The sequence below is a fragment of the Neolamprologus multifasciatus genome, chromosome 19 (genome assembly GCF_963576455.1).
Source record: "Neolamprologus multifasciatus chromosome 19, fNeoMul1.2, whole genome shotgun sequence".
NCBI lineage: Eukaryota > Metazoa > Chordata > Actinopteri > Cichliformes > Cichlidae > Neolamprologus > Neolamprologus multifasciatus.
The window spans coordinates 3,079,952-3,100,669 of record NC_140457.1 but is presented as its reverse complement, the minus strand read 5'-3'; the positions used below and the strand labels follow the sequence as shown (position 1 = coordinate 3,100,669).

General features: G+C 41.4%; 3 protein-coding genes across 6 annotated transcripts in view; 2 read left to right on the top strand and 1 right to left on the bottom strand.

Moving 5' to 3' along the window:
* Window positions 1-407: 407 nt before the first annotated feature.
* Window positions 408-20,718, bottom strand: part of LOC146495702 (myotubularin-related protein 9) — a 26,225-nt gene continuing 5,914 nt past the window's right edge. The window contains exons 1-11 of one of the 3 annotated variants that reach the window (XM_085144458.1): window positions 9,292-10,132; window positions 8,948-9,004; window positions 8,457-8,565; window positions 8,192-8,317; window positions 6,362-6,535; window positions 4,594-4,811; window positions 4,358-4,519; window positions 3,348-3,493; window positions 2,889-3,105; window positions 2,655-2,806; window positions 408-2,508 (exon numbers count right to left, since the gene is read on the bottom strand). In XM_085144458.1, the coding sequence (XP_085000584.1) occupies window positions 2,408-2,508; window positions 2,655-2,806; window positions 2,889-3,105; window positions 3,348-3,493; window positions 4,358-4,519; window positions 4,594-4,811; window positions 6,362-6,535; window positions 8,192-8,317; window positions 8,457-8,565; window positions 8,948-9,004; window positions 9,292-9,476 (1,647 nt within the window). In that variant the 5' untranslated portion in view covers window positions 9,477-10,132 and the 3' untranslated portion in view covers window positions 408-2,407. Of the gene's footprint in view, window positions 2,509-2,654; window positions 2,807-2,888; window positions 3,106-3,347; window positions 3,494-4,357; window positions 4,520-4,593; window positions 4,812-6,361; window positions 6,536-8,191; window positions 8,318-8,456; window positions 8,566-8,947; window positions 9,005-9,291; window positions 10,133-20,718 lie in introns of those variants that run through there. The other 2 variants (XM_085144459.1, XM_085144460.1) reach the window with 2 other exon arrangements.
* Window positions 11,852-13,508, top strand: fam167b (family with sequence similarity 167 member B). The gene is made up of 2 exons (XM_085144483.1): window positions 11,852-12,245; window positions 12,698-13,508. The coding sequence occupies exons 1-2, from the start codon at window positions 11,913-11,915 to the stop codon at window positions 12,959-12,961; spliced, it is 597 nt and encodes a 198-aa protein (XP_085000609.1). The 5' UTR covers window positions 11,852-11,912; the 3' UTR covers window positions 12,962-13,508.
* The window catches only part of lck (LCK proto-oncogene, Src family tyrosine kinase), a 17,297-nt gene continuing 14,143 nt past the window's right edge, over window positions 17,565-20,718 (top strand). Inside the window, exons 1-3 of one of the 2 annotated variants that reach the window (XM_085144461.1) lie at window positions 17,565-17,716; window positions 19,367-19,479; window positions 20,011-20,071. In XM_085144461.1, coding sequence (XP_085000587.1) covers window positions 19,372-19,479; window positions 20,011-20,071 — 169 coding nt within the window. In that variant the 5' untranslated portion in view covers window positions 17,565-17,716; window positions 19,367-19,371. The remainder of the gene's footprint in view (window positions 17,717-19,366; window positions 19,480-20,010; window positions 20,072-20,718) is intronic. The other variant, XM_085144462.1, reaches the window with a different exon arrangement.

The following is a 20,718-nucleotide window of genomic DNA, read 5'->3' as shown; positions in this document are numbered from 1 at the left end:
GGACTGGGAGGTGTGTCTGTTATAGAGCCGACTGCTATTCATAATATTTATGAGTGAATACATATCATGAAATCGTTATCCCTTTGCAATTATGCTAAACGCTGGAAAAATAACAAAGCTTTGGCAAGTTTTGTCTTCTGTATTTAACAGCTCCAGAGTTCTGATGGAGTCACTTGGACATGTTGGTGAAATATGCCTGTTCATAGTGATGCATGGGGAGCTGTAAAGGTACTCCTGCTTCAGTCTAGTAAATGTAAATCTATAGTCATAAGCAGTGTTGGTCAAGTTACTTGAAAAAAGTAATCAGTAACTAATGACTGATTACGTTCCCAAAAAAGTAATCCCGTTACTTGTTTACTGATTACTTGTTTTCAAAAGTAATTAATTACTTAGTTACTTTTTAAAAACACGATTTACAACCTGAATAGGTGATAAAGTGATAGATCTTTCAGCCCAATTCTACTTTTTCTACATAATCATCATACAAAATGTAATCAAATGGAAAAGTCTCTTTTTAAAACTTGTTTTATTCGTTTTAATCTTTTAACTTTATGCATCAAGCAAACATTAAATTATATGCAACATTCTCTGACTTGAAGAAATTTGTTTAATATTTAAACCTATTTTCTGCACATTCCAGCACATAAAATATTTTATTGTGTGTTTACACTCACTCTTTCAAATAGATGCAAGTAAAACACAGATGAAAATAAATAAAGTCAAAGACTAGCGGTCCTGTTGCTCTATTTTCACCTGTAAAGCAGGAGTGGGGTAGGCGGAGGTTTACCCTGGTGCAGGTGTGCAGCGGTCAGTGGAAGAATCCGCGAGTTTCTCTGTGAGTTTCCCATTACGTCGTAGCTACTCGGTGCTTGTTCGGAAGTTTAGGGGTTTTTTCGCTGTAAAAAGAAGTTTTCTTCCCACGCACAACGGACACTAATGTTTTTGTCACTTTTTATGGAATCAAACTCAAAGTAAGGTCAGTACTTCCACGCTTTAAACGCTGCACGCTCATACTCTCTCTGCACTCGATATATGATCCATTGTTGATCTGCACACAGCTGTTGTCACGAACGTCGCACTCGCTTACGTCACTGTCATGAGACATTCTCGCAAAAAAATCACGGTTTTAGTAACGCAGTAACGCAGCGTTCCTACGGTAAAGTAACGGTAATCTAACTACCATTTTTGCAATAGTAATCCCTTGCTTTACTCGTTACTTGAAAAAAGTAATCGGATTACAGTAACGCGCCCATCTCTGGTCATAAGGCAGTCAGGTTATCTTAGCATACAGGTTAGAAAAGAGAAATCAGAGTAACATCAATCATTATTTAACACAATATGGGATAAATATATATGAAAATGCTCGACCGAAACACAAGCCTAGTGTATTAAAATCACACAAGCACCAAATTTTTTGTAAGAAAACTTTTATGCAAGTGTAAAAAATACTGTACATTAAAACATATTAGGCATTGCATATTGTTAACCATCTTCTCTAATTCACACAAGGTAGGATCACAAAGTTCTGTCAATAAAAATCACCTAATTTAAATTTAGCTGATCTTTCTCTCAAGTTTGTGTCACCTCCGCTGCGGTTTTAAGATCCTGTCTAAATATAAAGCATCGAGGACGCCAGCCATTTCTGTTTGTTCTGTTAAACTGCTCTGAGTCTGACTGAGGTAGGAGGGACACTTCATATACTCTATACTGTTACATCTTTAACTGTCGTTTTGAAGGCAAGTCTTCACACGTCTTCAAAAAGACAAAGATTTTCCACTGCGGTAAACAGAGCTGAGTGGTTGGATAGCTTCACTGTTGGCAATTTTTCCTTCTTTGAAAAACATTTTAGTTACAATTCAGTGTGCCAATTTCCTGCTTAACATCTCTAACAATGGGTATCCACAGCTTTGTGAAACAGGTGAATTTAGACATGTATCCAAAATCGAACTGTTTTGTCCAAGTCAATCAAATCCTCATGGAAGTCTTCTGCCCCCCTGCACATTTCTGAATGTGATGCGTGTTGGAACACATCAAAATCGTGAGCCTACAACTTGAATATCATTCTGAGGAGGAACATGAAGATCGTCTTGCCTTTTCAACGCACTCACACTCCTCACCTGACTGGAACACTGTGGAGTCTGCTGTTTGGTCTGGTACACTGTCCTCTTCACAGGTAAGTATCTTTAATAAAAGCTGGATCATACTGGCATAGAAGTTTTTAAATCCATAGTGTGCAATAAGAATGGGACTTCCAGGTTCGGAGTGATCTACAAGTTTCAGCCAGGGCGAAAACAGTCCAGAAGTGCCCAGCGGGCAACCTTGAAGGCGACAGGTCAAATCAAAATCAGGTATTTTGTTTTAACTCCTTGGAACCATGTGATCCCACCTCATTCACATGAACGAGGCATCAGCTGCGTGCTAACTTCCCCCACTCGATGACCATGTTCCTGATTTCCTCCTGAGCCTCTTCAAGGTGACGAACCTGCTGGGTCCACCTCAAAAAATAGCCTGAGGGTCAGACAGCGGGGCCGAGTGAGCACCAACACTTAAACTAAACTAAAGCGGTAACAACATAAGCTCAGAACAGCAACACTGCAATTACATTAAAGGTTAAAAAAGATGAGGTCTGAAGACAAGTGCAGGGCAAAGCTCACCTTTCCAGAGCTGCAGGGACTGAGGATGAACTGAGGGCCAGATTGCTAGCTCAGTGCGTTCATACAGGGGGTTAGAGTAGTAATCCCTCTCTGTGGGCCTTAGCAGAGCCTGGAACAAACAGTGAGTCCTTTCCTTTACTTCCAAGGCACACCTGATTGAAAGGCAAACAAAGTGTAAATCTTAGTTTGAAATGAAGACACTCGACAATCTTTAAATATGTAGAAAAAACTGACCTTTCCCGATCACTGTTACACAGAAAGGTGCCGTAATCCGAGGCGTAAACTTCAGTCGCCAGTCGCAGGAGCAGCGCCTCAGAGAAGCCCAGAGCCAAGGGGAACTGCCGCCAAAGCTGCCACACGCAGTCCAGCAGCAGCAGGAACACCGGAGACTCCTGCTGGAGACGAGCATGGGAGTAAGCCGAGTGAGCGCATCGCTGCTGGAACGGGTGTCCTGCCTGCAAACACACAAACACATGTCAGCTTTTAGGATCTAATTTTGTGGCAACAGATAGGCTCAGTCCTGTAGCCGCTGGGTGTGCTTCTATTTTTAAAAGCTCACGGCTTGTTTGGACACTCGTGTCAGAAGTAGACAGAGATCCCCGACGTTACAATGCATTTCTTTGGATTCTCGACAACATTTATGGGAGCAAATCAAGAAAAAAAGACATTTAAAATTCTTCCTAATCCTGGCACGCGCCTGTATCCACTCTCTCTCCAGCAGTCCCAGGAAGCCCTCCACTGTGCGGCAGCATGGATCCATGATGAGCTGAGCCAGAGTGCTGATGAGCAAAGAGCAGTCTGTCCCTTCAGAGCCGTGAACAAGAACAGAATGGCCATCCCTGGAAGAAACAACGCTCATTAACATGTTTAAGAAAAACAAACCTGTGTGCCTTCTTTCTGTTTCTTCAAGATTTAAAAGAAGTGGTTGTTGACTTGCCCTGACTTCCTTGTGTCTACATTCAATTCAATTTTACTTATAGAGCGCCAAATCAAAACAACAGTCACCTCAAGGCGCTTTGTACTGTAAGGTCGACCCTACAATAATACATACAGAGAAAAACCCAACAATCATATGACCCCCTATGAGCAGCACTTTGGCAACAGTGGGAAGGAAAAACTCCCTTTTAACAGGAAGAAACCTCCAGCAGAACCAGGCTCAGGGAGGGGCGGGGCCATCTGCTGTGATTGGTTGGGGTGAGAGAAGGAAGACAGGATAAAGACATAATGTGGAAGAGAGAAAGAGATTAACAACACGTATTATTCAGTGCAGAGAGGTCTGTTAACACAGTGAGTGAAGAAGAAAAGCCCAGTGCATCATGGGAATCCCCCAGCAGCTTACACCACATGCAGGATAACTAAGGGAGGATTCAGGGTCACCTGATCCAGCCCTAACTATATGCTTTAGCAAAAAGGAAAGATTAAAGACTAAGCTTAGAGTTAGAGCAGTCAAGGCAGATAGCTGCCTGTCCCTGATCCTGATTATGTCTGAGCTCTGTTCCTGTTAAAAGTAATTTCTTCCTCCCCACTGTCACAAAGTGCTGATCCTCGGTGGGTTTTCTCTCTAATATTATAGAGTCTTTACAATAAAAAGCACATTGAGATGGGAGTTGCTGTAAATTGGTACTTTCCAGATAAAACTGAATTAGTCACAAGATATTACGATAAAGTTTTCCAAGTCATGAAAGCGTGGGTGTTATTCATACCTCTCCACACACTCCACCAGCAGGCCGGCAGTAGAAAGAGCATTTTGGACGTGCGACAGCCACTTTGAATTCTCCAGCTTACTGAGCCAGCGGTCCATGTTGTTGGACTCGTCACCACAAGCCTCCACCAGTTTAATGAGGCTCTCCTGGAGAGCTTTACCCCTGCACACATATGAGGCAGTGTGTAGTGAAGCAAGTTTGACAAATCAGTATTATCAGACAGTCAGCGAACACACCTTTCCATCTGTTTGTGAAATCTCTTCCAGCCGTCGTAGAACGATTTAGACTCAAACCCTCCGCCTGTCATCCTGGCCTGTTGAGCCTGCTGCATGGAGCGAGTGTCAATTATGTAGCCTTTGTCCGAACCCTCAATCACAGCCTGGAGGAGCAGCTCATCTTCCTTGCAGCGTTTCCTATTGGCTCCTAGCAGCGGCTGACTGCTGCGCATGATGACCTACAACATTTTTCATCCTGTTAACAATGTTCAGTCAAATGTGTAGCCTTAACCATAACAGTTTTTTTTTAATTTGGGACTTTAAATTCTTTTATTTTCGTATGATTGCTTTGATTTTGGCTCTCTCGTATTTTGTATCATTATGGAACAGAGATGGGCAGTAACGCATAATCTGATTACTTTTTTCAAGTAACGAGTAAAGTAAGGGATTACTATTGCAAAAACGGTAATTAGATTACCGTTACTTTCCCGTAGGAACGCTGCGTTACTGCGTTACTAAAACCATGACTTTTTTGCGAGAATGTCTCATGACAGTGACGTAAGCGAGTGTGATGTTGGTGACAACAGCTGTGTGCAGATCAACAATGGATCATATAGCGAGTGCAGAGAGAGTATGAGCGTGCAGCGTTTAAAGCGTGGAAGTACTGACCTTACTTTGAGTTTGATTCCATAAAAAGTGACAAAAACATTAGTGTCCGTTGTGCGTGGGAAGAAAACTTCTTTTTACAGCGAAAAAAACCCCTAAACTTCCAAACAAGCACCGAGTAGCTACGACGTAATGGGAAATTCACAGAGAAACTGCCGTATCCTTCCACTGACCGCCGCAGCACACCTGCACCAGGGTAAACCTCCGCCTGCCCCACTCCTGCTTTACAGGTGAAAATAGAGCAACAGGACCGCTAGTCTTTGACTTTATTTATTTTCTGCTGTGTTTTACTTGCATCTATTTGAAAGACTGAGTGTAAACACACAAAAAAATAATTTTATGTGCTGGAATGTGCAGAAAATAGGTTTAAATATTAAACAAATTTCTTCCAGTCAGAGAATGTTGCAGATAATTAAATTTTTGCTTGATGCATAAAGTTAAAAGACTAAAACTAATAAAACAAGTTTTAAAAAGAGACTTTTCCATTTGATTACATTTTGTATGATGATTATGTAGAAAAATTAGAATTGGGCTGAAAGATCTATCACTTTATCACCTCTTCAGGTTGTAAATCGTGTTTTTAAAAAGTAACTAAGTAATGAATTACTTTTGAAAATAAGTAATCAGTAAAGTAACGGGATTACTTTTTGGGGGAAGTAATCAGTAATTAGTTACTGATTACTTTTTTCAAGTAACTTGACCAACACTGTCATGGAATGAGTTTCTCTATGGCTTCCTGGTTTCAAGTGTTGCGCATTGTTTGACAGTTTTCTTCTGTTCACTGGTTTTATGAGTGTTAGTTTCTCTCTCTTTCCTCTGAGTACTGGTCTATCCTCCTGTGTCAAGCTCGCCATGTTCAGCAATTCAGTTCTTTTATTTTGGTAGTCAGTTATATTTTATCCTGTGTCTTGTCTAGTTTTGCTTCCCTCCTGTCTGGCTGTTTGATTCTCTTCACCCGTGCCTTGTCCTCAGCCGTCCCCACTTCCTTCGACTATATATTGTCTCCCCGTCTCTCCTGTGTTAGTCGTTGGATTGTTTCTTTCCTCGGATGTTTTCTGTTCATGTTTGGACTTTTTGGACATTTTATATTGCTTTTAGCCATTCTGTCACTAAATCCCCTCACCATGCCGTTCTTCTTGTGGTAGTAGCAGAGAACAGGGAAACGTCCTCCCTGTCTGAATTTGGCTGCTTTTTTCAGCGTGTCGTCGTCTATGCTTTTTGGGACGATGACCGCCGGAGGGTAGGAGGGACAAACCGAGTAATCTCTGTTCACGGTGCTCAGTCTCCACTTCTCATACTGAAAAAAAGTGAGAGAGAAGGCGATAAAGGAAAATGTGAGCTTTAGTATGAAGTAACCTGTTATTATTCATGCTAACCTCCCCGTTGCTGAAGTCACAGGGGACTCTTTGAGCTGAGCTGGACTGGGAGTAGTCCAGTTCATAGGTGAGGAAAGTCCCGTTATTTTTATTTTGCATAAAGCTATTTTATTATGCTCCAAGCTAATCCTTAGTGGATCTTTAAGTAATAACAACTGCCCTATTATGGCTTATTTGATTTCTTAGTAAGAGATTAAGAAAAATAAAAGACCATGACTACTGCTGGACAGACTGTTTTCCAGTTGATGACCTCGGGGATGATTTTAGGGAGACCTGAACCTTTCTTCATGTCCAGACTGCAGGATCACTCCTGTGTGGCCTCTTTTAGGGACATGTTTTCTCAGTAGTACCTACACCTGATTAGGTGCAGTCCTGAAAACCCAAATTGTGGAACTTGATTTTAATCGGTTAACCTCATGAATAGGTAGCATTTCCTCAATATAACAAAGAAAAATGTACTCTAATCAGCTGGTTACTCAAGCATAAGTACTGTAAACAGTAGCTCGGCTCTCTCCCAAGTAAAGAAAGCTTCTTTTCAAAGACCTCTACTGAATATCTGCTTTCCTCAATGTGCACAAAACCTAACGTGGGGCATGTCTTTTTAAGTCTTTTTAAGTCTTTTTGGCACTGTGAGGTTGGTGACCAGAGGAGCCTGTCTATAAAAATCAGGTAAAATCAAAAAAAATACAGCATAGTAATTCTTACCCTCGCAGGGAGCCAGATCAGCTGTTTACATCTGCTTCTAATGTTTTTGTAAACTGAGCTAAACTAAAGTCCTTCTGGAAGCCACTCGGCAACTTAAAACATCCCTGCACTCTTATTTGAAACATCACAATGACATAAAACCATAGAAACCATGCATCAAATCACCGGTCTGCACCATAGTAAGGTGTCACGCTTCTTTCACCATCATTGCTGTTGAAGAATTCTCCTATAATGTGTCAGGCTAAGCTAAATCACTATAGCTCTGTTTGCCTTACCACTATAACAATTTTCCACTTTTTTTTAATTTTACCAAAGAAACTTAATCATCAAGTTCCCTAAACTGTAAAAGGTATTCTTCAAAACTCTGTATGAATAGTTGAAGCTCGTAGTTTCTAACTACACAGAACAGCTCAGCTCCTGTCGTGATGGAAAGAGTCGGTGGGAGAGAAATAATTGGGACTTGCAAATTCCAGCCACTTTATCCTGGGTGAAAAACACTACTCAGGCTGCTCTGGTTAAAAGCACAGATATCCTACATGTTCTGGGAATTTTGTGTCTGTAAAACACATGCAAAAAGGCTGCCCTCAGCTGCGACCCCTCACCATAGCAACGTGCCATTCCCACGGGAAGACGTTGGTGTGTTATACATGAATTCAAGCTGTGTGCAACACATTCTGAAGTTAAGGGGAAAACAAATGAAAGCTAAGCAAGAAGGATATCCTGAATCCCAACCCCTACGCTTCCCTGGCATTTCCCTGTCATGTGGTTGCAGGGACATTGCTGGAAAATGTTACCTGAAAAATGTCTGTGTCTACAAGTATTAAATTATCTACAGCAGAAAACAAGCATACAGAGTTTTATATGTTGCTTACAAGTTCCTTCATGTGACTGTAGTGCATTTCAGGAGATGAGAGACCCCACTGCTCCGGCAGGCTGAGCTCAACAGGTCGGTAAAAGAAAGGGTACATTGCAGACACGCAGTCCAGACAGGACAGTGTCTGCAGAAAGTTAAAGAGAGATTACCGATACATGCAAAGCAGTGAAAAACATATGCAGAAAAACAGCAGGCTACTCCAAGACCAACAGTTAGATTGATTTTCTTATGCCGGTGTGTTTCAGGTTGCATTAGTTGTGTACCTCGATGGAGTGTGCAATGTTGAGACACTGTTCCATGCCTGGGATGTCAAGCTGGAGCACACGCAGATCTTTACACTTCATCGTAATTGTTCCAGATGAACCAGACATCCTACACACACACACACACACACACACACACACAAATATATGATTCTTACACAAAAGAAAAATGCACCCCCTCTAAGAGTCCCATATACCCCCTATGGCGGTGCATGAGGCTCGACTTGCAGCAGAAAAAGTGGGCAAAACGAGTCAGGTAGATTGTGTGTGTGTGTGTGTGTGTGTGTGTGTGTGTGGGGGGGGGGGGGGATACCTACCAAAGGGTTTCAGAGAGCTACGAAGAAAAAAAGCTGTTAGTTGCAAGCAGCACACATGTGGAGGGTGGCAAACGGAAAAAAACGTTGCGTTAATCTTGTTGGGAAATGTTACTTCTTCACAATTGCAACAAGAGCAACACACAGCATGACATGGCAACACAGAGGATGTCCAACCTTTCACTGTGGCTTGCATTAGAGAAGAAGCCGGAATAGCCCGTAAGGTTTTCCACACTGGTTAAAAAAGATTTGAGGAAGGAATGAGAGATCAGAGGAATTACCGGCAAGTTCACACCGTTTCGTGTTGATTAGTGTGATTACTGGTTTGATCATGCGAGTTATAATCATAATAAATAAGTTCTAAGAATCACAAGTCCACCATCAAAAGATTTAATCATCAATTTAATCAATTAAAAAATAATTGAGATAGAGAAAAGTGCGACAGGATACTCGTTACTTCTTAATAAGACACGTTTTTGATCTGGTTCCTTATCACCTTTCTGACCTCAATCCTCCCTCACCTTTTCTCAATGGCATCGATGTTCCTGAGGAGCAATAAAACCTGCCGGGAGTCACTCTCCTCCCTGTCCGAGAAGAGCAGGTGGTGGCCGGTGATGCACAGGGTTCCTCTGCTCGGGGGTTGCAGCGGCTGTCGGAGCACAACATCCTCCACATTGGCCGTCTTGATGTGCTCAGCAAACTCCATCAGCTCCCCTTCAAACACCCAAAGTCCGCCTGCAGAACTTTGTTTCTGTTCTTTCTGAACTCCAGAAGTGGCCGAGCAGCACCTCAATCACGACCTCGCCTCTCTTGTAAGAAAACGAAAGCGGGCTTCCTCCACTGCACGCACAGCTGGTTGGGCAGCGTTGCAGCCGCGCTCCGTTTGATTGGCGATAAGAAGTCTATAAATAGAAGAAGCTTCATATTTTCCTGAACATTGTCGTCCTCTTATGTGGCTACACCTTTGCACACACAGCTGGCTAAGCTTAACTGCCGTGGGAGTGGAAAATGTGCTGCTTTAGGCGACAAAAGGCGGAAGTCTACGTTTCCTGAGACAGTGAGTGAGAAGTGACACTTATCGCTGGTAAAACTTGTGCGCACTGCAGAAGAGGGGGGGCTAAGCCACTGTGAGGTGCCTGTAGTATATTAGGTTGTCACTAGATGGCGCCATACTCAAGCACAAAAATCGTCAATCACAACTCATCTGCCAAGTTGGCTTTTTTTCTGTGTGTAACTATTGAAATCTGTCAGCTACAAAATATTGACACAGTATCACTTTGCTGGTATTACGATGCATTACAGTGTAAACAAGTGTAGCTGGTACTGAACCTACAACTTTCAGCTTTGACTAGTTTCATTATATTTTGCAATTTGAGATGTTTTGCATTAAATAAAGTCACCTGTAAAATATATAAATAAGTATCCTTATTGTAAAGAGTAAACGTAATAGAGTACAGTGTATCAGTGCACCCACGTGTGGGCTATTGAACCAAGTGGGAAATATGATGCTTTGTCCCATCCATCCATTTAAACACACATTTTGCCCCAGGGAATATAATCCATGCAGCATAAACCACAATAATAAAAACAGGAACACTGATGCAAGAAAACACACCACAAACAAGTTTTAAAATGAAAGAAAAAAGTGAGCAACATAGGCCTAAAATAACTAGTTTAGATATATTTATGTACTTGAGTGTATGCATCCAGTAAGTTTTATATGCAGTCGTGGTGGGTTCCACCCCCATGATTCAGAAGCTTGTAGAAGTACCTCTGGCAGTTTTCTGTTTGACTTTATCGACGTGTCACATCATTGTGGAAGAGTTTTAGCCCCGCTCGTCTTTACAGCGATGCTTCAGCTCATTGAGGTTTGCAGGAATTCATTCATGCACAGCTCTTTTCAGTCAGGTTGAGTTTTGTACTTTGACTGGATCATTGCAGCACATTGATTCTTTTGCTTTTTTTATTATTATTATTATTAATTTATTTTTAGCACTTTAGCCGCCGTATCTCTGCTGCTGTGGTTGGGGTAATTGTCCTGTTACATGACCCAGTTTGGGCCAATTTTTATCTGTTTTACAGATGTCTCCACATTTCACTCTGCATTGGTATACAGATGTCTCACGGTTGACTCAGTGACTGCTAGGTGCCCAAATCAGCACACTTCCACCACCATGCTCACAGCTGGTATAAGGGGTTTGGGCTGATAAGTTATGTTTGGGTGTCTCCAAACATGGTGCTGTGCGTTATGGACAAACAAATGGATGTTGTTCCAGAAGTCTTATGAATTGTTCATTTGCAACTTTGCCAACCTAAGCTGTGCTGCCATGTTATTTTTAGAGAGGAGGCTTTCTCCTGGCAACCCTTCCAAAGAAGCCAAGGTGTTCTGTCTTTTTCTAATTTTATTGTCATGAACTTTAACCTTTAGCATGCTAACTGGGGCCTGTAGAGTCTGAGATGGAGCTCCTGGGATTTTGCAGTTTTTCTGAGCATTGCTGGTCTGACCTTGAGGGGAATTTGTTGGGAAATTGCACAGTAAGCTTGCAGGCTACTTACTTTTTTACATAGCTGAGCAGAAAACTTGTTTTTCCACCTGACTTTGTGTAAGTATGTAAGTATAGATTTTTCTCATACATCCAGGCGCACGTTTGTTGTACTTTACTTGATTATTTCCATTTTCATACTGCAGATGAAAATTTAATCGCAGTTAATTGACCCACTTTTAGATCAAAACTACCCCAGAATGCAAAGCAAAGCAAGCAGAAAGAGAAAAGCGATTCCTGCACATCAACGTGTGATGTCCAGGAAATACATGCATACATCGTTTCTTCTTTTGGCAGTTTCTCCTGTAATATAAATGTAAAACTATTTTAAATAGTTTTAAGTCTTTTAACTTGTGAATGCACAGTAATAAAATATATTTTTATTAGGCAGATAATCAGACTTTGCAGTAAGATCCTGGGGGGTTAGGTTTCAGGATATCTTTTTCCCTCGCCTGACAAAAGCTTGCAAACTCTCCAGCCTCCCTGTCCTGTGCGGGATGGGCGGTCACTGCGCTATTTCTCCCTATAAAGGAGGAGGCATGGACCTGTTGCGCTCTAATCGCCAAGCTGCCAGCGCAGAAAGCGAGCCTGCTCCCTGAATGCTCAGCGTGTATCAGCAATCTGCTGCACCGATGGATTTTAAGGAGCTTGGAGACGGCTCGTCCTCCGAGGGCGACACGGAGGATCTGGACAGCGTGAAAGCGCTCACGGAGAAGCTGAAGTTACAGACCCGCAGACCGTCCTACCTCGAGTGGCAGGAGCGCGTACAGAGCCGAGCGTGGAAGGAAAGAAATTCCGCGGACGGTCCCGACTCAGGAGGACAGCAAGTCGTTTCCGTGCCGGCAATTTTGAGGAGCTCAGAACTGGTTGTGGGCAGCATCTGTGGCTTTGACACCATGGACGATGCCCTGGAGCATCTTAGAAAAGAGCTGGTGAGTTCCTCCAGAAATCTGATTAGATTTTTATCTAAAGATGCGTCACGCGCTGAGAAATAATTTGCACTTCTTGATAATCTCCAATCATTAAAACGAATTAATGAATAAGTAAATAAATAAATAATACAGAGTCCTTATCCATTCTTGAGAAATACAGATAGCCATCTCCTACTTCAGCTTTAAAACAGATAGGCATCTCTTTAGGTGTCAGTGATCTTCCTTGCATGACTGCTTGTCTTAACTTAAGGGAAAGAAGTCTAAACACTCAGATTGCGAAACAATATGGTGCCTGTTTTCTCATAAGCTGCGACCCATCTATTCCACATGATGTTTACCCTTTGATGAGGAGATAGGCACCATCCAAACTTCCACATATGTTCTGCTAAACTGAACACTGAAACTCACTTTCTTCTCAACCGCGCTCCCTCCACCCCCTCCTCTACCCTCAGAGGGAAATGCAAGTTCAGGACAACCGACTGGCCCGTCAGCTGATCCGTCTGCGGGTGGAGATCCATCGGCTCAAAGTGGAGCAAGTGTGCCACCGTCACAAGGAGATGCTGGACGACGCGACGTACGAGCTGGAGGAGTGCGGAGAGGAGTCGGACCTGCTGTGTGATATCCCCATGAAGGCTGCCTTTGCTCTGTCCACCCCTCTAAAACATCTGGGCCTCACCAAGATGAATATCAACTCCAGGCGTTTCTCACTGTGTTAAAGACCGCCGTCCTCACTCGCGCCACCGAGGACGCTCCGTCACCTCCTCTGTGTTCGTGTAGGCATTATTGTTATAAAGGGTTGTTTCCGTTGATGGCGCAGTGGGGCAAAAGTAAAGATGAGCCACAAGCAGCCGTGAATGAAAATGAATGACTTTGACGCGTGCCTTGGTATGACATGCATGAGGAAGCCTGTGCATACAGACCTGCAGGGGCATACACCTTTATCATCGCGCAGCTTCCTGCTGGATGAGGTCTGGGCAGCTCTGCTGTTGACTGAGAGAATTAAGAGCTAGACTGAAGTATACTCAGTGAACTATTTTTAATATCAGAAACCAAGGTGATTTGGTGATGCAAATTCATATTTAACAAAGAAGTTTAAGCGGGACAATAACTCATTTATAAATCTGTCTATATTCTTGGACTCTGCAGGAGTGCAGTAGACATTCACATTTCAAATATGCCTTATTTACCTTCTACTGACTTCACTCCACCCACTGTTAGAAACGAGCTCCTCGAAGCCACCTTTATTGTGATTGGCTGCCCCTCTTGAGAAGAGGTGAGGCGATTTTTGTTGAGGTTATCCCCTCTTATTGAGGTCATTAGAAAAAACTGTCGGAAACTGTGTTTGGAGCAGCCTGTGCCTGAGCTTTTGGCTCACGGGGATTACTTTGCATACACTGACCTCATTATTGGGAACTTAATTCATGTTTAATATGACTGTTCTCCGTTGTAATGTGCCTAGAACAGATATAACTTATATATACAGCGATTAACACATGCATTAGAGCATGCATTCGGAAATTACCAAATTAATTTTTATGCTTCTGAAATCTGTCAGCACGTGCAGGCGCTTTAATCAAATTTATATTTGCAATGAAAATAAAATAAAAAATATAATTAATGTTATCTGAGAATGACAGTCATTTACAGAAGCAACAATTTGCCTGATAAAAAACAAAAGATAATCTTCTTCTTCTTCTTTTTTTAACAGATTTCTAAATAATTTCTGATCTTATTCATTTGACAGAAAATTAGGAAATGTTAGGTCAACTTAAGGTTATACAGAAATGAAAATAGCCCTCCCACATGTTCACGTCACACTACTTTACATCACCTCAGAAATTATGCTGCCAGCCTAAATAGGTCTTGGAACAAAAGTGAGATGTTACAATTTAGAAAATGAAATAAAGACAAAACATATTGAAGCTGTTTTCAAGCTTGAATCCTTGCAGAAAAAAAAAACAAACCAAAATGACATATTTCCCCTGTGGCCTGCAGCGCTACTCATGCTACTCATCTCTCTGGGTTGGTTTGGGTTGGCTGTGAGTTTCTCACTTTGCCTGGCTTCTCTTGAATAAAATGGATTCTAATAGCTTTCCCCTAAAATACATTTAAATACGTCAGCAGCAACGTCTCTTCTCTGAAATCATGACTCAAGTTTTATTTTTAATCTACCGTGATCTGCTATGTGAGGACTGCAGTTAAGTAAGGTTAAAGCCTCTTTACTTCTTACATGCCATCATGCTTTTACAAGCATCATGATTAGATAGATGATGTTCACGTCTGCAGATGACTTCTGAAAAGAGTCAAATGTATTCCCATCAAATATATTTTTCGGCACTTTGAATGTCAAGTAGGATTTAGGCAAATCCATTAACGACCCCTTTAAAAAGTCATGAGCCAAAAAGTTTGGGAAACACAGCTTTACTGAAACTGAAGCATGAAGGCAGCTGCTCCTGTCTGGTCTGGGCCGATACAGAAATGCTCAGCAACACGTTGAAGTAAACAAAGTCCTTTAATGCAGACACTTACAGCAGCCACAGGCAGGTCACACTCCAGCATTTTTACACCTCTTCTTCACAAACCAAAAATATCTCTGCAACCCAGCTGCAGTGACACAAACCAGGAGCTCACGTCTGATGTTTTGTTTTTCGTTAGCACGTCAGGATGCTGCAGAGCACTGATTTTAGACTAAATGTGGCTGGTCAGTGACCAAGCGTATTTTATGTTTTAAATGATTTTCTCTTTAGTTTAGTTTTTTTTAAAGAATGAATGAATTTAACTTTGGTTGCATTAAAAGTGTAAAACATCTATTAAATGTATTATTCTATGCAGATTGTTAAATCAAGTTGTAATATGAATGTAATGACTTAACTGAATGAATATATATATAAAAAAAAAACGCCTTAAAGTGTAAATTCCTAAATCTTTTTCTTTCACATAAAAGACATATTAAAGAGGTTTTTTTTATATCATATTTGAATCAGTTATAATTACTGTATGATGGGAGACAGTGTTACACCTGCCTCTTCAGAATGGGTCACAGCTTTCTCAAAAAAACTCATCTGAGCAACGTAAGTGTCTCAGGAAGCCACACAGCGAATAGAGTGAAATGAAAACATTCCCAGCCATCTTTTTCAGAAACAGGTTGAGGTTTCGAGCGTTTAGAGTCATGATATTTTGTAAAAGCTTGAAAGTTTTGGTTAGATATCTCTTTTCTTTCTTTTTTTTAACAGCCTTTTTGTAAGTAGTTTTAGTTGAAGTTAGAATCAGGGTCAGGCTTGTTCTTAGATGGGAGGAGCAGACATGAGTATGGATGAACAGAGATATGAAATGCTGATGATTGTATGATTTCTGTCGGTGTAAGTGAGGGAAAACATCCCCACATGTTCCAGCACATCCATCTCCATCATCCACCCTCGGTCCTAAAGCCACCCAGGCACAACGGTATCTTCTTTCCTTCCCATGAGACAGCCGTGACCTGCTGTAACACTCAGACGTATGAAAGTGGCCCTGGAGGGATGTGCAGAAGCAGATGTAGTCAAGCTCGACACCAAATATGCCTTGGCAGAGCGCGGACGCCGCGTTAAATGAGAGCGCAACTAAGACTGTTGATCACAAGTGGCATACTTCAGGAGTTGTGTGATCTCATGTAGGTCGCGGCACCTCAATAGTTAGACACATGGAAATGAGTATCATATGGAAGACACAGAGGATTAAGTACTACGGCTTGAGGCCGTATTCTCGAGTGAATGCTTTCAGAATAAAGGGCTGCAGACTTGTGTTTCTCAGGCTGCTCATTCTTTGCCCTGCAGATACTTTCCCGTGACCCTTTTTCGCCCGTATCTTTCTGCTTGCCATCAAACCAGCAGAAGATATTACAGTGTAAATAAAGAATAAGAATCCATCTGTTTATCATAAAGCCAAGTAAGCCTACATGATGCACATGAGTAAGCACTAGAGGCAAAAAAAAGAGCCCTCATTTACATTCATGAAAGAGGCCAGCACCTGCATCATGTAGCAGGAGGTAGGAGGTCTGGAAAACTTTCTGCACACTGATAGCATCGCAGTTTGATTGCGTAACAGAATGTGATTTCCAACCACATTTGGAAGTAGTGACAACTGTGGTCGAGAGGGAGAAAGGAATACCCTTAAAGCTCCAGAAGGCCTGCACAAAGCTGATCTCCAAACATGGCGGGACACTTTTTCTCCCAGCACTCATCAAAGAAGAGTTCTTGGATGATTAGACTTTATTTTCAGTCACATGCACCTATTTACATCACTTAAAATTTAAAATAAAAGAAAAATGAAGCACATTTCACACATCCTCCTAGATTTATACTCTGCACTTTAACGGAAAAAGAGTGAACTCAGGTGGTTTCATCATGAGTGAGACTTAATCTATGCTGTGGCAGTCTTCTAAGCACATATTTCTGTGCACTTCCTGTAATGTTTGGACTGACTTCCTGCCAGTGCGCGCTATGTAGCAGCAGCCGTTCACCACAAGAGAAGAGATGCGGTCCACGGCTAGAGTTGTATGAAACGTCGAAAATGCGACAGCACAGGCTTAGAGGGTGTTAACAGCCGGAGAGGTTTTTACTTTATGCTTTCTCTCGAGCAGAAATGTGACTATGAGACAGCCTGCTAGCAAAATAAGAGCTAAAATTATGATTCTATGTTACAAAATGTTCTATAAAGGAGATGTGGAGCTTGTGACGAGGTTTTTCTCTTTATATTTTCACAGTTTTCTAACAGTAAGTTGAGTAAACTAAGACCAAAAGTTAATTTTAAAGCCTTTTTTGGCCACAGACAAGAATATCGTCAAACCACATGTTTGACTAAAAAAGAAAACTTTGTAGTCTTGTTGACTTAACACCTGCGGCATAAAACCACGACACAGGAAATGCAACTGTCCCGAGTGCTGCAAGATATTCAAATATCTTTTGGACCAACACCTCAGCTGCACACTGAAGATGCTCTTTACTTTAAAGGTCAGCAACTCGCACGTTAAATGCAAACAGCGAGCGACACAAAAGCGCGGCCTACAAAAGCCCCCCGTCTCTAAACTGTTTTGGAAAATTCACGTCTTGTTCCGTGTTTGGGAAAGGTGCTGTCCTGACCCCTTTACCGAGCCCATAACGTTCCCCCTTGCTCTCACACAGCTGCATAGTAAGCACCTGTTAAAAGCCTGCAGAGCAACCCTCAACCTTTCAACGACAGGAAACTCTCTGGGTTGCTCCCCTCCACAGTGCGCATGCGTGCATGCAGGCGCCGCATAAGTGCTCCTGTGATAGTGTTATAATAAGAGAAGCGGATGATGACATCTTCACACCTAGGCTCAAGTGCTGAAAAACCTGCTTGCTGCACTTAAACAGCTCTTTTTTAAAAAAAGAAGATTTAAATAAGATTTCCAATGGCGGCACCTGAAATCTGACATTATTGGACGCTTGAGGAGACGTTTCATATCCAAAGAGGTGAGTTTCACACGTGTGATTCTTCTTACTTTAAGATTAGGTCAAAGAAGTAAAGTGAAACTGTGATAAAGGTGTAACAGGAAAGGATTTAAACGTCTTTCTTGTCTTAAAGCAAATATTCTACATAAATCTGGGGCTTGTTTTCAAATTTGGACTTTTCTATGAACTTAAAAAATGGCAAAAATAAATACAGAAATAAATGAATAATGTTCAGCCTGCTTCACAACAGTAACAAAGCGCATTCAGTTACTGGTTATCTCCTCTGTTGATAGAAATCTGCATTACAGGGAAGATGTGACCACAAAAGAACAAACCGTTTTCTTGTAATGAAATACGAACGCTTCTGTAAATCTACTTTATTAATCTGTCTTTAAATAACATCTTCAAGTTTGGGTATTAAAGTATTTTGATACAAAGTTGACACTTCCTATACAAGTTTGTCTGTATATGGAAACAATGTTGACAATGACAACTGTTAAAAAGGTAAATAAATTTATTTATTTGTTTAAATGGTGTCCCAGCAATTTATATATAAACTTAAATCAATCGAATATCTATTCCACTCTATTAAAATCGATTATTTTTTACAAAAAATATGTTTTTTTATGGTTTGCTCTTCAAGCTTCTGAACTGACAACGAGTGACTGAAGTCAAAAGTCTTAAAATCTTGGTTCATCGCATCGTTTCTGGTACACTTAATATCTGAAGTAGCCTTGGTTACATTGGAAACAATAACAACAACCATCAGTATGATTTTGGAAAAGCCTTCAGATGTCGATGATAAAAAGCAGAGGGTAACCCCTCAGTGGAAAATGCTGACTTGTATTACTCCCCGAGTGTGTGTCAGTAAGTGTAGGAGTGCTGATGATAAAATAAAAACATCTTTATGATCCCTCTGTGATTCTTTTCTTGGGGTCTCGGGGCAGTAGTGGGCTGTTACTGCCGGCTGAGGCCTCTCCAGATTTTTCTCACGGCTTTGAGCCTTTGGGACAGACGGCTGCTGCGACTGGCCCACTGACCTTCTTCCATGAATGGTCTGGTGGGAGCCAAGCGAGCCTGAGAAAGCCGGTTCATACAGAGTACCAGTCTAAAACACAATACAGAGCACGTGCAGATGCTGGATTATACCAGATTAACGCTGGTACACTTCTGCAGGGCCTGCTTTACTTTCTCCAGAATGAGAGCAGGAAACGGCCCGATGTGACTGAACATTGAACACTTCAGACATGAACATTATAGCAAAACTGTGTCAGTTCTGGATGTGATTTTGTTTAACTGACGTATGGTAGCATTTAAAAAAGTCCCTTCAGGTCTCAGACTCTTATTTCTGAGCCCGATTTACCTCTGCGGCTCCATTTTGAGGCGAGGCCCTCAGTCACATCCGACTGAAGCAGTTTTCGGAAGCAAAAGCTTTTTAGAGCACACAGTTTCAAATTTAGCCAAAAAAGATTTACTCATACTGCTTTTCTTTAGATTTTCCAAGAGAATTCAACTTACATCATTTTAAATACTGATTATAATATGTGGTTGTAAAGCGATGTGGAATCATTCGTCGGTGAATCTAAGATGCCATTTCTTCCACTGCTAATTTGTTGTTCCCATTTTATGAGCATCGCATTTTGAAAATAACCACAAGTTTCCGCCGTGCAGAAAAGATGGGCTGCAACTGCAGTTCGGACTATTCAGACAGCGACTGGATCGAGAACTTGGATGAAATCTGCGAACACTGCAACTGTCCCATACCGCCACAATCATGCAACCCAGTAAGTGTTCGTTTTGTGTGTAGCGTGTGCACATTAGTGCGTTGGTGCACATGAATGAGCGTCCATACATGTAAAGCTTCTGGTTTGTGGTGAGTGTGAATGACCACTTGGGGGACAAACACATAAGCTGTAAACCCACAGTGTATTTTGTGTTGTGTGGATTGTTGTCGATTATTGTCGTGTATTTCTGTATAACTTACATAACTGTGAGGAAAGTTTCCTTTTGGTTGTGTAACTAAATGCGGGCGTAACTATCCGTCCAATGTTGTTTGTTTCCTCTCTGAGATTAGATTTCCCATTAGACTGGAAATGACAGAAATAAAGGAGAAAACCACATGTGTGTGTGTGTGTGGTGTAACTCAGAGATTTCACCTGGGAGTTCAAAAAAAATCAAACCACTTTAACGTCACGATCCACGTATGAAACCGTACAACTTCACGGTCTTACAGTGACGTGCGACGGTGTCTTGTTTGACCGCACAAATCTTACAAAGCATAAAATGGAAATCTAATCTTGTTTATTTCTTCCCAGTACACAGATCAGCTGATTCCATATCCATCACAGATGACACCGCCTACATCACCTTTACCAGGTAATAAGTTTTATTTTTCTGCGTCCGTGTGTCTATAAATGTATCCTGATGGAGTTAAATCCATTTTTAATTATTTCGCTTAGTTACACACTGACAGCCTCAGTTTAGCACTTCAGACATTATCCTGCGAGCTAACAGATGCACTGCATGAGTACAATTTGAAAATAACTGTATACTTAATTATGTAATATAATTAAAGTTTTTTTATTATGTCAGTGTCAGTACATCTGGACTTTCCCCTCATCCCATCACATTATAAATCTTTCCATTTCATTGTTTATGAACACAACGTTTTCCATTTGCTTTCCATTCTCTGGTTTCCGCGGTGGCTCCTCTTGCTGTTTACACAAATATGACCAAATATGCACGAAATTATTCAAGTAACTTTGGGCTTATTGTGTACTCAAGTACCACAGCCACACTTTGTCTCCTGGGTCCTTTGTGTAATAATGAATGTGATCCAGGATCAGTTGCAGCAAGTAGTTACAATAAATCCTGTAGTGACACATTTTTTATGATGATTCACTTCCTCATGCAGGAAACAGCTTCCGCTAGTTTATCTATATTTTTAGCCTCTAAGTTGGATTTAGTTCTATAAATAATGAAAAGACAACAATTTATAATGCCTTTATCTTGCCCTATAAATA